Source organism: Bombus bifarius, unplaced genomic scaffold (assembly GCF_011952205.1).
Source record: "Bombus bifarius isolate JDL3187 unplaced genomic scaffold, Bbif_JDL3187 scf7180000008037, whole genome shotgun sequence".
In the NCBI taxonomy this organism is placed as follows: Eukaryota; Metazoa; Arthropoda; class Insecta; order Hymenoptera; family Apidae; genus Bombus; species Bombus bifarius.
The window spans coordinates 162,450-179,357 of record NW_022884407.1 but is presented as its reverse complement, the minus strand read 5'-3'; the positions used below and the strand labels follow the sequence as shown (position 1 = coordinate 179,357).

At 36.9% G+C, this 16,908-nt stretch overlaps 1 protein-coding gene across 3 annotated transcripts in view; it reads left to right on the top strand.

The window, feature by feature from the left end:
* LOC117207541 (lachesin-like) overlaps nucleotides 1–16,908 on the top strand; it is a 548,209-nt gene that overhangs the window by 471,065 nt on the left and 60,236 nt on the right. For all 3 annotated transcript variants that reach the window (XM_033447848.1, XM_033447850.1, XM_033447851.1), the window contains one exon: nucleotides 11,501–11,616. In XM_033447848.1, the coding sequence (XP_033303739.1) occupies nucleotides 11,501–11,616 (116 nt within the window). The remainder of the gene's footprint in view (nucleotides 1–11,500; nucleotides 11,617–16,908) is intronic.

Genomic DNA, 16,908 nt, shown 5'->3' with positions numbered 1-16,908 from the left:
TTCGAAAGGAAAATTGCTGTTGCGGTAGCTATGTGCATTGCAGAGGAAGAGATTCCGTGTAAATAGAAAAAATGGTCAGGAATTGGCTGATCGCAGAAGATATATTTTCACACGTAGCATTATTAAAGGAATTGTAGCAAAACGAACCAAAAGAATTTTTAAATTATGTACGGATGGATGAAGAAAAATTTAATATTACTTTCATTTTAATTCAACCGTACGTTCAGAAAAAAGGCACTGTAATGCGAGAAGATATATTTGCCGAAGAACGCTTGATAACTGCACTCAGCTATTTGGCTATCGGACAAAGTTATGAAAACTTGAAATTTTCTTATGCCATATTGGCATAGCTATTGCGACAAATAATTTTTCAGCATAACGTCTTGTTTCTTGATTTCGTATTGTCGGCAGCGATCAGTTTAGTCAACTAAAATTTTTTAATTTTCATACCCCGTTCTCAATGCCATTCGAACGTCTTTGAATTATCGAGACAAGAACAGTTTTTATACATGTATTCTGGGGTTTTCCGACAAACTAAGAAGACTTAATTTCTAGCAGTAGTGTCCAAACTTTTTTTAGTCATGGCATACTTTAGAAAATGTACAGATATCTTGTATATAAATTCTATTATTTATTTAAAAGAGGTACTTGTACATAACATTAATAAAAAAATATATAGTTTCGTACGTATTGAAGAACTAGTTTTCCGAGTGTTTGTGGCAGGTAAAAGTCAGACAAGATGTTTTCATTCGTAAAGTGGGGCTTATAAACTATCAAGGTATTTTGTTACTACCAATTGAACTCAAGAATAGGATATGATTAAATTTCTTCCGCTGCATAAGATTAAAGCCAGAAAAACTAGTCGAAGGTTGCTGTATTTAAACCATAACAGTGCCTTTTGTTCATATGTCATCCGTCTCCAAGGAATACTGTGAGTTTGTTTCGTTTGTGTCATCAGTCTTCACTGTCATTATATCATCCCTATTTCCGTGACCTGATTTCACATTTCGCCTTCGGATCGTGAGATGAAACGTTGATGCAATTCGAAACTCGTGGTTCAACCGATGAAGCAAACCGTAGAAGCAGGAAACGATTGCTTCTAGCAGATTGTGAGGCAATTTTCAATTGTACAAGTGCTCTAATGATTCAAATTTGACTCTGATCTTTTCGGCACGGAACGATCGATCCTTGGCCTTCTTCGCTCGAAGACAAACGATTCTCATTATCGATCGATTTAAACGGCTCTGATGGCACGCCCTTTAGATGTGTATCCGCCTGTCGCAACGCAGCAATACGATTATAAAGTCGTCGGGTTTTTAGAAAAAGGTTAAGGAACAACGATCATTTATAACCATGATAAATCCAACGACGCAGAATCTTTTGGATACTTTATATTAACATACTTTCTTCCTTTCCTTAAATTCAGTCCGCTGTATTATGTTATTTCCGGCGAACCGTTAATCGGACACTATCTTGTAGATGTTTAATTTTCTCCTTCTTCGAAATATTGCTTATCCTAACTTTAATTATTTTTTCTACCATTAGTCTGTAATAAATCTTGAACGAGTATACACGCATTTCTTCTACAAATCTATACGCCTATCCTGGCTTTCTCGAACTGTCCTTACGCTTCAACCGTTTGAATCCCAAGCAGCGCGATCATGCTGTTTAGATTTTGTGTCGAAAGGTCCCAGTACATTTGAACGCTACAGATGACTGACGGTATTTTGTATTTCAGTGTTATCTTCTCGATAATTTTTATTGAACGAAACTTGAAATATTTATAAACTAATACTACGCATATATATGTCGCTAGTTTTGGGGGCGCGTTGCGTATCTTCGTTAGGACAAGCCATCGTTGTTGTGCGATGCAGATTATATTTACAATTATGTGTACAAGTGTTGATTTAACAGGGTTTAACAATTTAACGTGTTTATTAGACACTCTTAAAGTAAAGACAATGTTGTTAGGTTCAAATGAATCCGCGGTCAACGGAATAACTCTTTGTACAATTGAATATGTTTTGAAACACAAAGTGACGTTAGCTGTGACGCACGGTATCTTTCTGACTGATTGACAAGACGATGTGTGTAAACTCTGTAAGGTGATCACAAGAATAAAAGACTGATACGATAACATTTGTCAATTACATATTGACCGAGGTATCAACAATATTCCAGGCGTCGTTACTAGGCAGACCCGCGTAGAGCCGTCATTGCTCCTGCTCAGGGCTTGTTTGTTAATACAGCGTGTACCTCTCAATATTGGTACTTCTTCTGTTAAGTAAAAGCGTTCATCCCGTGACCGTGGCTACGTTCGGCGACCAGTTGTGTCATCTCGAACCCAAGCCCACTGTCACAAATCTCGGGCAAACATAATCAGATAGTATCACAACTACTACTTCTAAGTTCTATTATTTAAGTACAGCTATAATAAATAGTTTAGACCAAAGTATTGGGGATCTTCCCAAAATTCCAAAAGAATGGCCCGATGTCCTTTGTTACGACCGTTCGCGGAGAGACGCGGTCGCTAGGAAAACGCGTCAGCGAGAGGCGTAAATTCTCGCTACGATTATGTTAATCGACGCCGCGAAATAGTCGTTCCCCTGTTTCGGTTAAGATAGCAGAGGTGGTTTAATGAATGTAACACTGTATTAACAGGTTAACATAGAATGATATATTTGACAATAATATGATGAATATGTTACAGAAATTTGACTCAACTTTACGATATCTCTAGATAAATTCGTTTGCTCGTCAGATTTGTCGAAGTGTCACGTTTGACTCGTCAGAAGAAACTGATCGCCCTTCGATTATTCCTTTGTCTCATTTGGAAGATGACCCCCACTATGCTCGGGTCACGCCACCGCTCGCGCCTATGATCACGTATGCCTCTTCTTGTGTGAAAAGCGTAACGGTCAAAAATCGACGTTTCTAGAGCTCGCTGCTTGGCGACAACTATGCTCTCGTCGATACATTGTATATGATCCGGCGGGCAGATAAGACGGTCTGCCTGCGACACTGTAGGACCGCAAGCGACGGTTAGAAAATACAGCCTGTAGTAAGCCTCGTGGCGTAACATCCCTACATCTCCAACGTATAATAATATAGATGTATTTCATAAAGTAACAAATACGACGAGCGCTATTGCGTCACTTGGTTCTCTTCACAATCGCTAAGAGAAGCGCCACCATGCTGTACGGGATTTTTCGATCCTGTTTCTTCAATGACTTCTGGGACTCAAACGATTAAGAAGACTCGATTGCAGCAAGTTACACTTTGAGGCGGTAGGGTAAAAGTTCGTGTGATCTCTCGTACTGCAACGCCATTTGCATGCGTATCTACGTTCCATATAGAAACTGAGGATACGACCAGTCGCGAAGAACAGGGTCTCAATTCATCCCGCGACTACGATGAGTTCACCTCTTGCGTTGGTAGCGGCCTCCTGTATTTTGATGCATCATATTCCAAAGACCAAAAAAAGGAAATCATCTCTTTGGTGGATGTCACAAACATATAGAAATAGAGAACTATACAATGGATTTAGCTTAGACGCTGATTCGTCGCTTCAACATATGTATAGGTTATACAAACACTTTACAAGAATGCATTCTAGTGATTTCGAATTTTTATTACAGTTAATTTGGTAGCAAAAAAGTTAGATCGGCGATAACGTTACCTTTTTTGCTACCGGCAGCTCATACATTCAGTATCTTTCTAAAACTTCTAAACGATTAATATGCAAAATTGTGCCAGAAGTTTGTGATGCCATTGTGAAAGTATTGAAAGACCATATTCAGGTAAGTATATTTTATTATACGAAAAATTGCAAAATGAAATCTTTCGCGTTATAATCTGATAATACCTTTAATATATCTCTTTATATCCCCTTTCTAGCAAATAGAGGCTGTATATACATGCATATATTCTGAAAGAAACATTTAAGGCAAATGTTGATTATAATCTTCAAAGATTTGTTCATTTTACCTTTGTTGAAGTTTGTATTTGTTGAACGAGTCAAATGAGCGTTTGATACGTAAATACGGTGGCTTTGAAAGGTGAAAGGTTTGGAAGAAAGATTCGATGGATGATAAGCCGGACTAGGGTGAAATGTATAATTAATATTTCTATAATAGCCTCTATTTGCTGTTGAAAATATATTAATGAAGCTATCAAATGGCCCAAATGAAAATTCTCATCTTGCAATACCGCGCTCTAATCAATTGCAGATGTTGTAATCTAGCATAAACGGGGGTTGTCGCCTCAATCGTAAAGAGTTAATTTTACCATTTCGGACAGAAGATGCGTGAAATGGCTGCAAGTGGTTGCAAGTCAAATTGGAAGACAAATAAAAATGTAAATGCTAATATTGGGTCTTCGACGGGAGCCTAATTGCTTAAAGAAGATATTGTTAATGCAAAACGAAATATTACGATTGGTCATTCTACACAGTGAATAATTCTTTGGAAAAGCAGAGGAAACGAAACGCGCTCAAAGGAAAAACGAGGTTATTCCGCATTAAATTTATTAAATGGCACCTCGTCATTAGATGATATCCTCGCGGGGAAATTGAAATTGCGTTGGAATTTCCGACTCGTCCATTGGCAAACATTCTTTCTTCTAGAACTTTCTTAAATGCGGTGCAGTATTCCATCTCCCAGATCCGGACCGCCGTGCTGAATTCGACCGCTAGATTCCGCAAATTTTAACGTACCTGTATCCCGCGATCGTTGGTCTAGTTTGCAAAATATCTTTGCACTGGATACATTCCTATTAGGATATTTTTCGCTCTATAAACGTTGCGCTTTTGCGCTATTGTCGCTCGCCGCACCGTAACAAAGTTCATGTCCAAAAGTTCGCCAAATGTATACGACATTTTGTAACAAATATGGCGATATAAGTAATAAACGACGTACAGTACTGTTACGCTATATACAACGTTCACTACGCGCACTGCACGCACAGTACGCCCAAGTAACACTCTAACGTAATATTTTCAGTTCTCTGAAAGTTCCTCGTCGACTGTCGGAATGATTCCATTCTTCCAAAATTGTTCTAGCCTTTTGCTTCGAAATGGCTAAAACACGGTAATGTAGCGATGGAGAGTTCATTTCAAAAGAAAAATTTACGATAAATTTATTTAATTTATCTGCCAATGCCTTCACCTTCTTTGTATAACTCGAAATTATCCAGGAACATAATCATAATATTTGAGAAGGTGCTTTTGAAAGGAAGGGATGGTATTGGGGAAGCGAACAGGTTGTGCACCAACGTATTTAAAAAGAGCACAAACCCATTTTGTACAATCTTCAAATTTTACGTAGCTGCAGATTTATTCATATTTAATATTTACCAGATGGTCATTGGAAAAGTGAACTCTCTGTTTGTCAAGTCGGTTTCGGAAATATCTCATTCCTTCAAGCTTTAAATAATAGCCAACAAAAGAATTCAAATATTGGGATATTGCCCTCGTTTTTTTACGACCGTAACGTGTTCTAAGCGCGGAAAGAAAAAGATGAACGCTCTAACAAAACTCTAAAAAAAGCTAGAAAAGAAGCACAACTATCGTATCTATTATTTATTTTGAAGCAACCATTGTGACTATATTCATGGAACAATATAAAATATTAATTTGATATTTTGTAGGAACTGTTAAAAAAACCGACTTTAAATTTTTTGGCAAATATTCACTTTTCCTACAAAATGTATGTCATACTATTTTCTTTTCTATTAATTATTAAAAAGGCATTAAAAGGGCAAAGATATCTGATTGTTTTCCTTGAAACCAAGCAAATTATATGTGATGGCGATCTTCACTGTCTATATCTACTTTATATTTGTTTAACTTCTATCTATACGCACCGAGCGTAACTGTCTATGTGTACAAGTTCTTGGAATAAAGTGTAAATTGTAACCTGTTAACTCAGTGTTATAATCCATTCAATTACCTCTATTACCCTAAACGAAATAGGGGATTGATCATTTCGTGGCGATTTTCGATCATTCAATTATCGTATAATCGTAACGGGAATTTACGACTCCCGTTGACACGCTTCCTCGCGATAGCGTCTCCCTGCGAACGGTCAAACACGTTTATTTCCATCATCAAAAGCAACTTAATCATTCAGGCTTACTTCAGATGACCTGCTCAACCTTGTACAATTAATATTCGTGTAGATCAATAAACTTTTGCCGGGAATGGAGTATTCTAAGAATTCCTCCAGAAAATTGGAAGAGAGGTAACAAACACCTGTCATCACTGCGGAGAGGGCGAGGACACGGTTCAGCATACGCTGGAGTTTTGTATCCTGCGACTAGCGATTAACGAGAGTTTGGGCCCCTCGTCAGTTGTGGAAGCGATGCTGAGGGGGCAACAGGAGTTTCTCGCAGTCCGCTCCTACTGCGAAGAAGTAATGCTCGCAAAGGAGCGGACAAAGCGGGAGAGGGTGAGAACTTCTCACCCTTATAAGGTTTCGCGCCGAAGGGCGGCCTTGCGCCGCTCTAGGTGCTCATAGGGGTCGTCACACCGAGGAGGTTCTAGGATCTCCTCGGACTTGCACGGCGGCCCAGGGGATAGCGTTGAGAGGGATGGCCCCTCTCAATGTCCAAACTGGACTCGAGGAATGGCTCCCTCAGAATGGGAGCGGACGCAGGAGTGCTCCGGCAGCAATTCGAAAGAGACCCCGGGGCACCCCTGTTGAGCGTCAGGTAGAACACTGTGGGGTTTTACTCGGTAAGTCCGACACTATCCCGCCGCTTCCCGGAAGAGCGACGGAGTGTCCATGAAGATTTCCCCACGTATAAAAAAAGAAAAGGTCTATAAACTCTAAGAAAAGTACTGCAAAGATGTTAATAAACATTTTAGCTTGTGTTATGCAATTGTTGAAACTAATCTTCTATTAAAAAATAAACGCATTAAAAAATAAGCGGAAATGGGATGAGCCATAATTTTTTAATCGATTTGCGCTAGTGAACACTCTGCCACTGTTACGCCGGGCGACTCTCTGCCTGGCCCAGGTCACACACCGCGGTCCAGACGGACAGCAGATGTCCGCTCTTCCGTACGGCGTACCCTCAATAGCCTTAAGCACCCCCGTCATAAACCCGAGTAACTTGCCTGCTAAGGTCCTTCAAACCCAACAAATGTCTTTTTCTAAATCAGTTTCTAAAGACTATTGTTTACTACGGCTTGACACGGGAAAGTTAGTTTTTCTCACGTACGATGCTTCCCACTAGCAACTTTCTATCGAGGGCGGTTAAGACCCTTCCTAGTCCACCAACATTCGTTTATCCAATCCGAAGCAATGTATACTGCCCTCACTTCCTGACCTAAAACGGCATGAACAAATCCGATGGTCCCGTGCGCTAGACACACCCATCACTAGCTTTCCTCCGACACAGCATCGTCACTCAACTTCACTTCTTCTACATCGTTGGAAAAGTCAACTACTAAGTCTAAAGCTAACGCCTATCGTGGCAGTCTAAGCATAACGCGAGAGTCGGTTCTCGGTATTGTCGAGCATACATCTCCTCTACTAAATATATTATAGTGCTACGTCCACTAATACATTAAATCCAATTATAAGAGCCCTGCTCTAACATACATATCTATCTTATCTTCGCGCGATAAGTGATTATCTATTTATCTGTGCTCAACAGTGTAATCTAAGTGTTGGAAATATATAATTTATAATTCTGTGAATCACAGTGTTATACAAACTTAATCACCCCTATTATCTCAACGGAAATCAGGGGATCGATCAATTCGTGGTGTCGATTGTTACAATCGTAACGGGAATTTACGACTCCCGTTGACGTCTCTCCTCGCGACTACGTCTCCCCGCGATTGGTCGAATTTACAGCCACTATTCGACACTCGATTCAAACCAGAAAATCAGAAATGGATTTCGCATAAGTTGCAGAATGTATAATACGATAGCTTAAATGGTTGTTTCATTATTTCCCAGATAACTCGCAATTTTTAACGATACGTAGATTTTATAAGATTAAAAATATTTAAGAGAATGATACAAGGAGATATGTGAAACACATGAAAAAAGTACCGAAGAAGATAGTGAAAACTTTGATGATCATTTGCGAGAAATATATTGCAAAAAGGTAAATGAAATTCATGTGGAAGTAATAAAAAAAAAAAGACACTTGTGTTGGTAAGTAAATGGAAACAAATCCTATTGTACGGTGACATAAAACTTTGAAAATAATCGCAAAAAACCTTCAAAGTTTATAATATGAAACTTTACCTGTCCTCTCTATTAGGTCGACCGTTTATTTCTGAATGTTTGTTTCTTCTTCTTCAAACATTTAGATTATTTCTGTAAAAGAATTGTTCGAGGAATTTTTATACTTTAGATTCGGTGATTTTTATAAACTTGAAATAATGAAATTAATTAATTACTGAAAAGAATGGATAAAATCGCGTAGAAATTATTTTGATTGAAAATGCGATATTATGAGACGACTACATACGGTTAAAATTTGCTAAAACCTTGAATTTCAAGGTGAAATACTCTTTACATGCGTCGTATTCTACTCATCACGAGAGCCTAACTTGTAAATATAACATTTCCACCTACAAAACTAGCAACAAACGAACCGTACCCTTCGACGCCATTCAATTTTCGTTTGGAATCTTTTACGGTTACATTATACGTCACAAAAAATTTTGCAACAGTTTGGAATCATCAAGTTCAGCGTTTTATTCCATCTAGAATGGGCTATCTCACGTACTAAGAAATAATTTCCTGTTTTCTCGTTAATATCACACTATTTACTTCCCGTCTGACCATGAAATGTAAACATATCGTAAATAATATGAATGTAAGCACCAATGGAACTTTAACATCGTATTCATGAAAACGGTTCATTTGTGACCTATGGTTTCGTTGAAAAAGATTAATCTGGGCAGTCAAAGGTAACATCAAAAGATACAGAATCATCTGTCAAGGTCATCATACATAATTTGTGAATATTCTGTACATAAAATGTTTAACTAATAGATTAATTCAATATGCATATTTAATAATAAATTATTAAATAGACAACACCTGTTCCGAACTATAATACAACGTATGGACCGTTTATTTTGGTGCAAATCCATTTTTTTGTTGTTTCGAGAAAATTAAAGGTTAGGATCTTGATCAATTCAAAAACATAAATTAATTATGCCAAGCCTGGCAATGTTTCTACCAATTTATCAATATGTAATTTGATTATATAAATTTCTTTTAGGCGAATTTAACTAAAATAATATATATTTACGGGCTGTAAATGGACTCGCACGATTTTCATAATTATTCAATTGTAAAAGTAATTTCAATAATGAAAAATTCACTCAAAATATATTTTGCATTAATCCTATTTCGTTTATAAATAATAACGAGAAATAAAATATGAGTAGTATTTTTTATTTTGAACATTAATTATATTTATATATTGTTAAACTTAACATAAGATATTGATATCATTTATTTATGCTCTTTGTGTGGCAACGTTTTGAAATATTCATGGTACACAGGAAGTATGTAAGGTAGTAAGTACTCCATATCCTTATATTTCTCGTTTCATTTCGTGTAAAATAATTTTTTTATTTTGTCTACATTGTTTTATAACATCATAATAATCCTGTGCTGTGTACAAGAAATTGTTTTTTCATAATGCCATTTCTGTAATACCCAAATCTGCATCGTTTGGAAGATACGAATGCCCGGGGAGTAAAAATTTACGATCAATTACATCAATGTTATTTTCCAAAGACTGAAGAACATCATCGTGAACATAATAACATGACTTTGAGTCATTACATTTTGTAAATGTCTCAAACAGCAAGTAGCTATTTCCTGTGATTCCCTGGAAGCAGTGGTTTCGTCCCACACATACATATTAATTTTATTGTCGTGGAAATTATGAAATCCCTCGTTTAAATAATTATTACAATACATATTTCGCTTATAATAAGCGATTGAAACAGATCATTTTGAATAGGCTAAGACTTTTTGTAAATAAAAAAAAGGCAAAGTATTTATCGGGATTTTTTGATGCTCAAATTTTATCTTCTTGTAATGCTTTGTCTGCTAATTCAGCATTTTTCAAATGAACACCACTTTCATAATCAATCGCCACGCAATTTCTTTTGGTCATTTTTACATTGAACAAAACATTGACATTTTTTTAGATATTAAATATTAACTAGTTATAAATAAAATGTTTACACTAAATTATTCACAAATTATGTGATATTTCATTTTTTTTACCAAAATGGACTTGCACCACTTTCAAAATAAACGGTTCATATCTACGAACGGATCGACAGTATCTCGCTCGTAGAACATCAAAATTATGTCCACTACTACTAGAGAAAAGGAAAGGTGACTAATTATTATTACAAGTAGGGTTATACGTATCCTGTATATTATAATATAAAATTGCAAACGATTCTGATGCTAAAATAAAAGCTATTAATAACTTACATTTGTGGCGGCACTCGACCACGGAAATTTCCAACGGCTTCGCGGCACAGAGCGCTATACCTTCAAAGCGTAAGGCCGACAGGTCTAATGATATTCCTACGGTTCTTTTGTCACGGCCGGCATACTTCAAATCCGATGGACTGACGATGGAGATAAAGATGTGGCGGCACTCGGCGACAATGTATATCGCTGAAGTGCCTAATGAACCAGCAACATCCCAATGGTCCTTCCACCGAAGGTTCTAGAAGAAAGAGCACGTGGCAACGGTCGCGGATGCCTAGCAAATGCATGGACGGTGGGGATGTCGAGGAATGACAAAAGAAAGTAATCGGATCCGATCGAAAGTCAAATCATAAGAGTCAGTCTTAGAAAGTCACGCCTAGAGATTGGAAGTGGATTGTAAAGTGTATTGTTGTTAGAAAAAAAAATAAAGTTTTCTTTTTTATTTTTCACCTCAGATTTCTTTTTTATTTTGTTATTTTACGTGACACTTTCGCCGAATATTCGGTAGAATGCATACGCGGCAACCGTCGCGGACTTCTAATAAACGCGCGCGTAGTGGTTATATCGAGGGGCAACAAAGGAAAGAATCTGTTCGGTTTTGAATCAAAAAGATTCATTCTGCCCCGAGTGCCAAGTGCGGAAGGTTAAGAGAAACAAACACAATTAGAGAAACGAGTCGCCTACTCTTGAGAGTTCAGTTTTAATCGTTGTTAAACGTTAACCGTTGTTAAACGTTAACCGTTGTTAGTCGTTAATCGTGGTTAAACGTTATTTGTTGTTAATCGTTAAGAGTCTAATAAACGTTATTGTTGAAAAGCAAGGGTATTTTCTTGTGGGCACCTTTACGGACGATCACCTCATAAGTGTGAATAAATATCTTGGTTGTTGAACATATTCGAGTGTTCCTTCAGTACCTATTACGACCTATCCGCCTCACATTATTAAATCATTACATTAATTTGGCTACATGTATAAAGTTATTATTTAAGGCTAATAAATTTCTTTTTCAGGTCAGATAACTCCAGAGCCGTTGCCAGAATTTTTAGCTCCTTTGGAGAATCACACAGTGATCCAGGGCCGTGACGTCTTCTTCACTTGCGTCGTCAATAATTTACATTCATACAAGGTATGCTGTTTGATAATTTCTTGATGTTTTGTTTGCTAAATACTATAATTAAATAATTCAACATACATATATAGGACATTTAGGAATCTTACTTATTAATTTTTCATGTTAAAGCTAGTACCAAAACTTAATAAGATTCATAAGTGTAATATAATATGACCCTGAAGTGACCCTAGACTTAGAAATTTAGACTTGCTCGAGGAAAACGTCGACACAAGAAATTAGATTCTTTGTGTCGAGTCGAGAATCTTCGAAGGTTCGCGACTTTAAACAGACTGTAATATGAGTCGATTTCGGGAGTACGAGTTGGCTAATTATTTGCGAGGTGTTTTGCTCCAAAGTTTAAATAACTTGACACACTTAAATGACTTAATAACTTGAAAGCTTAAATAACACAAGAATAAGGTGCATCAAATCCTATTTCTGCTAGGTGGTTGAGCCCTCAGCAAGAAGAATCAGTTAACTTCTTAATACAGTGACGAGCAAAAGTGTAAACACACTCCGCTGATTTTATGTAAAAGGCGATACTACGACTAATTTTTCAAGTGATCGGTAAAGATTAAGTAACAGTGACTACAAGCTGCGTCTGATTAACGAAATGCAATAGTTCATTTTCATTAACATTAATAATGTACAGAATATTTCATAATAATTGCGTTTTGAAACAATGTTTACAGTTTTGCACTTTTCGTCAGAAACGTTTATGATAGCATGTAAATGTCAGGGAAACGAAACTGTCAATAAGCACTGATTGTCCACTGTTCCACAACATTGTTAGATTACTTTTCTGTTTGATATGCTTAATCCAAGATGAAGCCACTAAGTGAAGATAAAAAGAACGGCATTATTTGCTTGTGTGATAAAGGTTTGTCGTTGCGGCAAATTGCAGAGAAACGTGGTATCAGTCATACGATAGTTGCAAGAATAAGAAAAAAGTATGTTAGTGCACCAATTTCTTCACAAAACGGTAGACCACGACTTATTTCGGATAGAGCAGCACGTAAAATTGCACACTGTATTCCGTCGGATAGTTACAAAACACCAAAAATTGCTGTTCAGGAAATCGAAATAAGTGCTAGCGATTGGACCATTCCTCGCTCTTTAAAGAGAATTGGTTTACGAGCGAAGGAAAAAGAAAGTAAACCAGCTCTTTCAAACAAAAATATTAAATTACGAAAACAATTTGTTGACACCTACAAAGAATGGACGACCGAAGATTGGAAAAGAGTTATATGGAGTGACGAAACAAAAATTAACGGATTCGAATCCGACAGAAGGTCCTGGTATTGGACTTCATCCGAGAATAATGATCATCAGGTGGTATAAAACGAACTATGAAGTTTGGAAGTGGCTCAATTATGTGTTGGGGTTGCTTTATTCACAGAGGTGTTGGTCCCTTAGTTCGAATCGAAGGTATAATGCGAAAAGAGCATTATTTGACCATTCTACAAAGTAATTTACCTTCCGTAGTTAATTCTATTGGATATGATAAACGTGAAGTAGTATTTCAACAAGACGGGGATCCTAAGCATACTGCAAAAATAGTTAAAACCTGGCTAGAAAATCAAAATTTTTCTGTGATGAAGTGGCCAGCCAAAGTCCGGATATGAATCCGATCGAACTTTGTGGTCCATTTTGAAAAGAAGGTTGGCAAAATATAATAATGCACCTTCAGATGTTCATGAATTATGGGAAAGAACACAACAGGAATGGTACAATATTGAACCACAAATAATTAAAAATTTAATTGACAGTATGCCTCGTAGATTAAAAGCATTTAAAAAAAGCAAAGGAAAGTGGACGAAATACTAGGTTGAAATCTTAATTCGACGAGTATAATTAAAGTACAAAACTGTAAACATGGTTTGAGATGTTCTGTACATTATTAATGTTAATGAAAATGAACTATTACATTTCGTTAATCAGACGTAGCTTGTAGTTACTGTTACCTAATCTTTACCGATCACTTGAAAAATTAGTCGTATTATCGCCTTTTACATAAAATCAGCGGAGTGTGTTTACACTTTTGCTCGTCAGGCAAGTCAAATACCTAGGACTCCACCTAGAAACACAACTCACATGGAAACAGCATACTAAATCAATAATAGACAAAATACAGACAACAAGGAGACAAATGCATTGGCTAACAAGTCGAAAATCCAAATTAAGCATGGAAAATAAATTAAAAATATACAAAACGATCATAAAACCAATCTGGACGTACGGAATACCACTATGGGGGACAGCAGCAATGAGCCATATAAACGAAATAGAGACAGTACAAGCTAAAATTCATAGAACAATAGTAAACGCTCCATGGTACGTTAGAAACGAGGATATACGGAAGGACCTGGGAATACCAACGATCAAAGAGGAAATTAGCAGACACGCAGGAAAATATAAAGAAAGAATAGGAACACAGCCAAGCCGGCTAGCTGTGGAAACGATCAACGCCTCAAACATGGATAGAAGACTTAAAAGGAAACACCCAGCAGACCTCACAAAGGACACAACCTAACAAACACGAAGATGGTATCCCACTGATGGTAGCCACCCATATGATAATCAAACAGCTAAAAAATTCTATCAAATGTCCAAAGTGGACAAATTGTGAATGTAAAGAATTAAATAAAAAAAAAAACTTTTGTTCGTCACTGTACATATCACTCGATACACGTGTCACTCAAGTTAGGAAAAGGATGCTACCGTTGCTTGTGTCACGCGCTCAAGAAGATCACCCACTCAGAAACAGTAATAAGATAGGCTAGACATCCTGCATACCACAGCCATCGAAACAATAACCAAATAGTAACGGAATAGGCGTCTCTGAGATACGCCAGACGACAACCCTTCCAGAGAGACTAAAACCACAGTATAAAAACCCTCCAAAATAAGCGCTCGAGTCAGTCCGTTAAAAACATTTTGACCCAGTCTCTTGTAACACTTTGAACCGTCACTCTGTTGGGTTTGCATAATAAATTCTATCATCATATATAAAGTTCAATTTCTTCACCTTATTCGTGAAAAGTTCGAACAACGACGCGAGGAGATCACCGGCGATCTATCGGTTTCGTGATTTATTGTATCTCCAACGTGACACTCGCATACAAATTGCGACTAAGCGCGTCTATGATGCGTCAATTGCAATTGAAGTGAAGAAACTCCGAATTCTCGGTTAATGCTGCATAGTTAGTTCTCTTGGCTATGAACAAGACTAAACGAAACTAAATGGTAAAAGTGCATGTGAAAGTATAAAACTAAAAGATAACAGAGAAGTTATCTCCGCGTCATCAACCTAACTTGAAACTGTCTATTCCTAACGCCTTAACGCTCTGAATTAAATTAAATGTTCCAAGCAATGATGCAAGTGTCAATCATTCCTAACGAAAGAAATATGCAAGGCCACTTTAATTGGTTTCTCGTGGCGAACATTGTTCGTTTAGCTTTTGCCATAAAAGGAAATCGAATATAGTAGGATCAACGAACACGAGTTTGCACATTTATCGCGTAGTAATTGTGTTACTCTGCGGGAAGCGCTATGGAGCAGCCATCGTGTCGATATCACATTCAAAATATCCGACGATGTATTTCGCAAAAATGTAACGTACAAAGTAAAATTCTGCACATTCATATTTCTGTTGATAAAACCTGCGTTCCAAGTCCGAATTCACTAAAAAAGTTATGCACTGGTATTCTGGATGGATGAATTCGTTTTGATGATTAGTTGTGACGTAACGGAATTAAAAATACGCAATATCCTATACGAACATATTTTAGAAAAATCTTTCCCCACAGCTGTACATGTTGTTAATAAAGTGGAACATCTTTGGAGAATCGAGCAAATAATAAACAAATACGAAAGTTACTATGCAAAAATATCGGCTAGGACGTATCTTTCAAGTTATAAACAATTTAATTTACGTTAAAAATCAATTCCGCGTCACAGTGTCACTTAACTAACAAAGCCTCTCGACGGAAAAGTTTTCAAGGTTACGTACTCGTATCATTTTAGATGCATCATTGATTATGTCGAAATGCATGTGTAACGCAGTATATAGAGAAATGCGTATTGGTATGATATTAGGTTGTCCGAAAAATTTCTTTCGTTTTATAAGGAAATAACAGGCGGGCAACATTTTTTGTTTTAAATTATTTTATGAATTATGATCCATTTTGTTCCTGTTAAAATGATAATATAATGTTTTATTAAATATATAATTTATGTGTAACAGAATAACTTGAAGTATTCTCTTATACATCTCAAACAGGAGTGAATTTTTTTTTATTGCACATTTCCTTTTGTCTTCCTCTTTATCATTCCTCGCGCGTACAACACATGTACACACATCTATTTACTAACAGTTCCAATAGCACAAATCCTTATAAAACGGAAGATCCATCCATGCAATTCGTTGTTTCATTGAAATTTGCATCGTACATGTTGCGTGATATCCTATGTTCCATGATATTCAAAGCTATATGACGACTATTCAAAACCGTAGGTAAATCATTGTATTACGATTGATCTTCCTACTCGCAAATATCCGCAGGGATTAGCTGTATAGCTTAGTGACACTGTGAAATGCTGACAAATATTTGTTTCTCACTGATAATCGATATTACTAATCATTCGAGCCATCGTAGTGATCGGGGATGCATTTGTTCTGCTGTCTCGCTGAATGATAAATCGCAAATTATGGATGTTAAATAAAATAAATCTATATAAGTATAACGATTTCAACATCTTCAACTGAAACCCGTCTAACAGCTGGCGCACGCCATTCAAGTAGATGCAAATCAAAGTGCAAGGAACAAAAAATCAAAGCACAACCAAAGATGAAAGATATGTGATAGATACTCAGTACATGGACACTCAGCCAGAAGATATTGCTACAGTAACATAAGAGTCACCGATGGAAACAAAAAGGAACAATTAACTTGTAAAAGTAAGGAGTGGAGATAAACATAATTAATTAGTAACCAAAGACAAAATAGTTCGAAGACCCGAAGTTGACAAACAGGTACGCATCCTGCAAAATTCAAGTTTAAAAGAGGAGAACAAAACAGATATTCCAATACCTAAACTGACATGTTGTGGAGCCCCTAACGTCAACTAACGATTAATAGAAACTTAAAATTAATTAGTAGGACTCCGAAGATGTCTTTGAAAGCAATTGCACGGAAAGCAAGATAGAATGCAGCACAAAATCTAGCTGCTTACCGATTAGTAGTCAAAAAGTAAATAGGCGGATTACACTTTTCGACCAAAACGGGAAAGGAAATTTAAAGTAG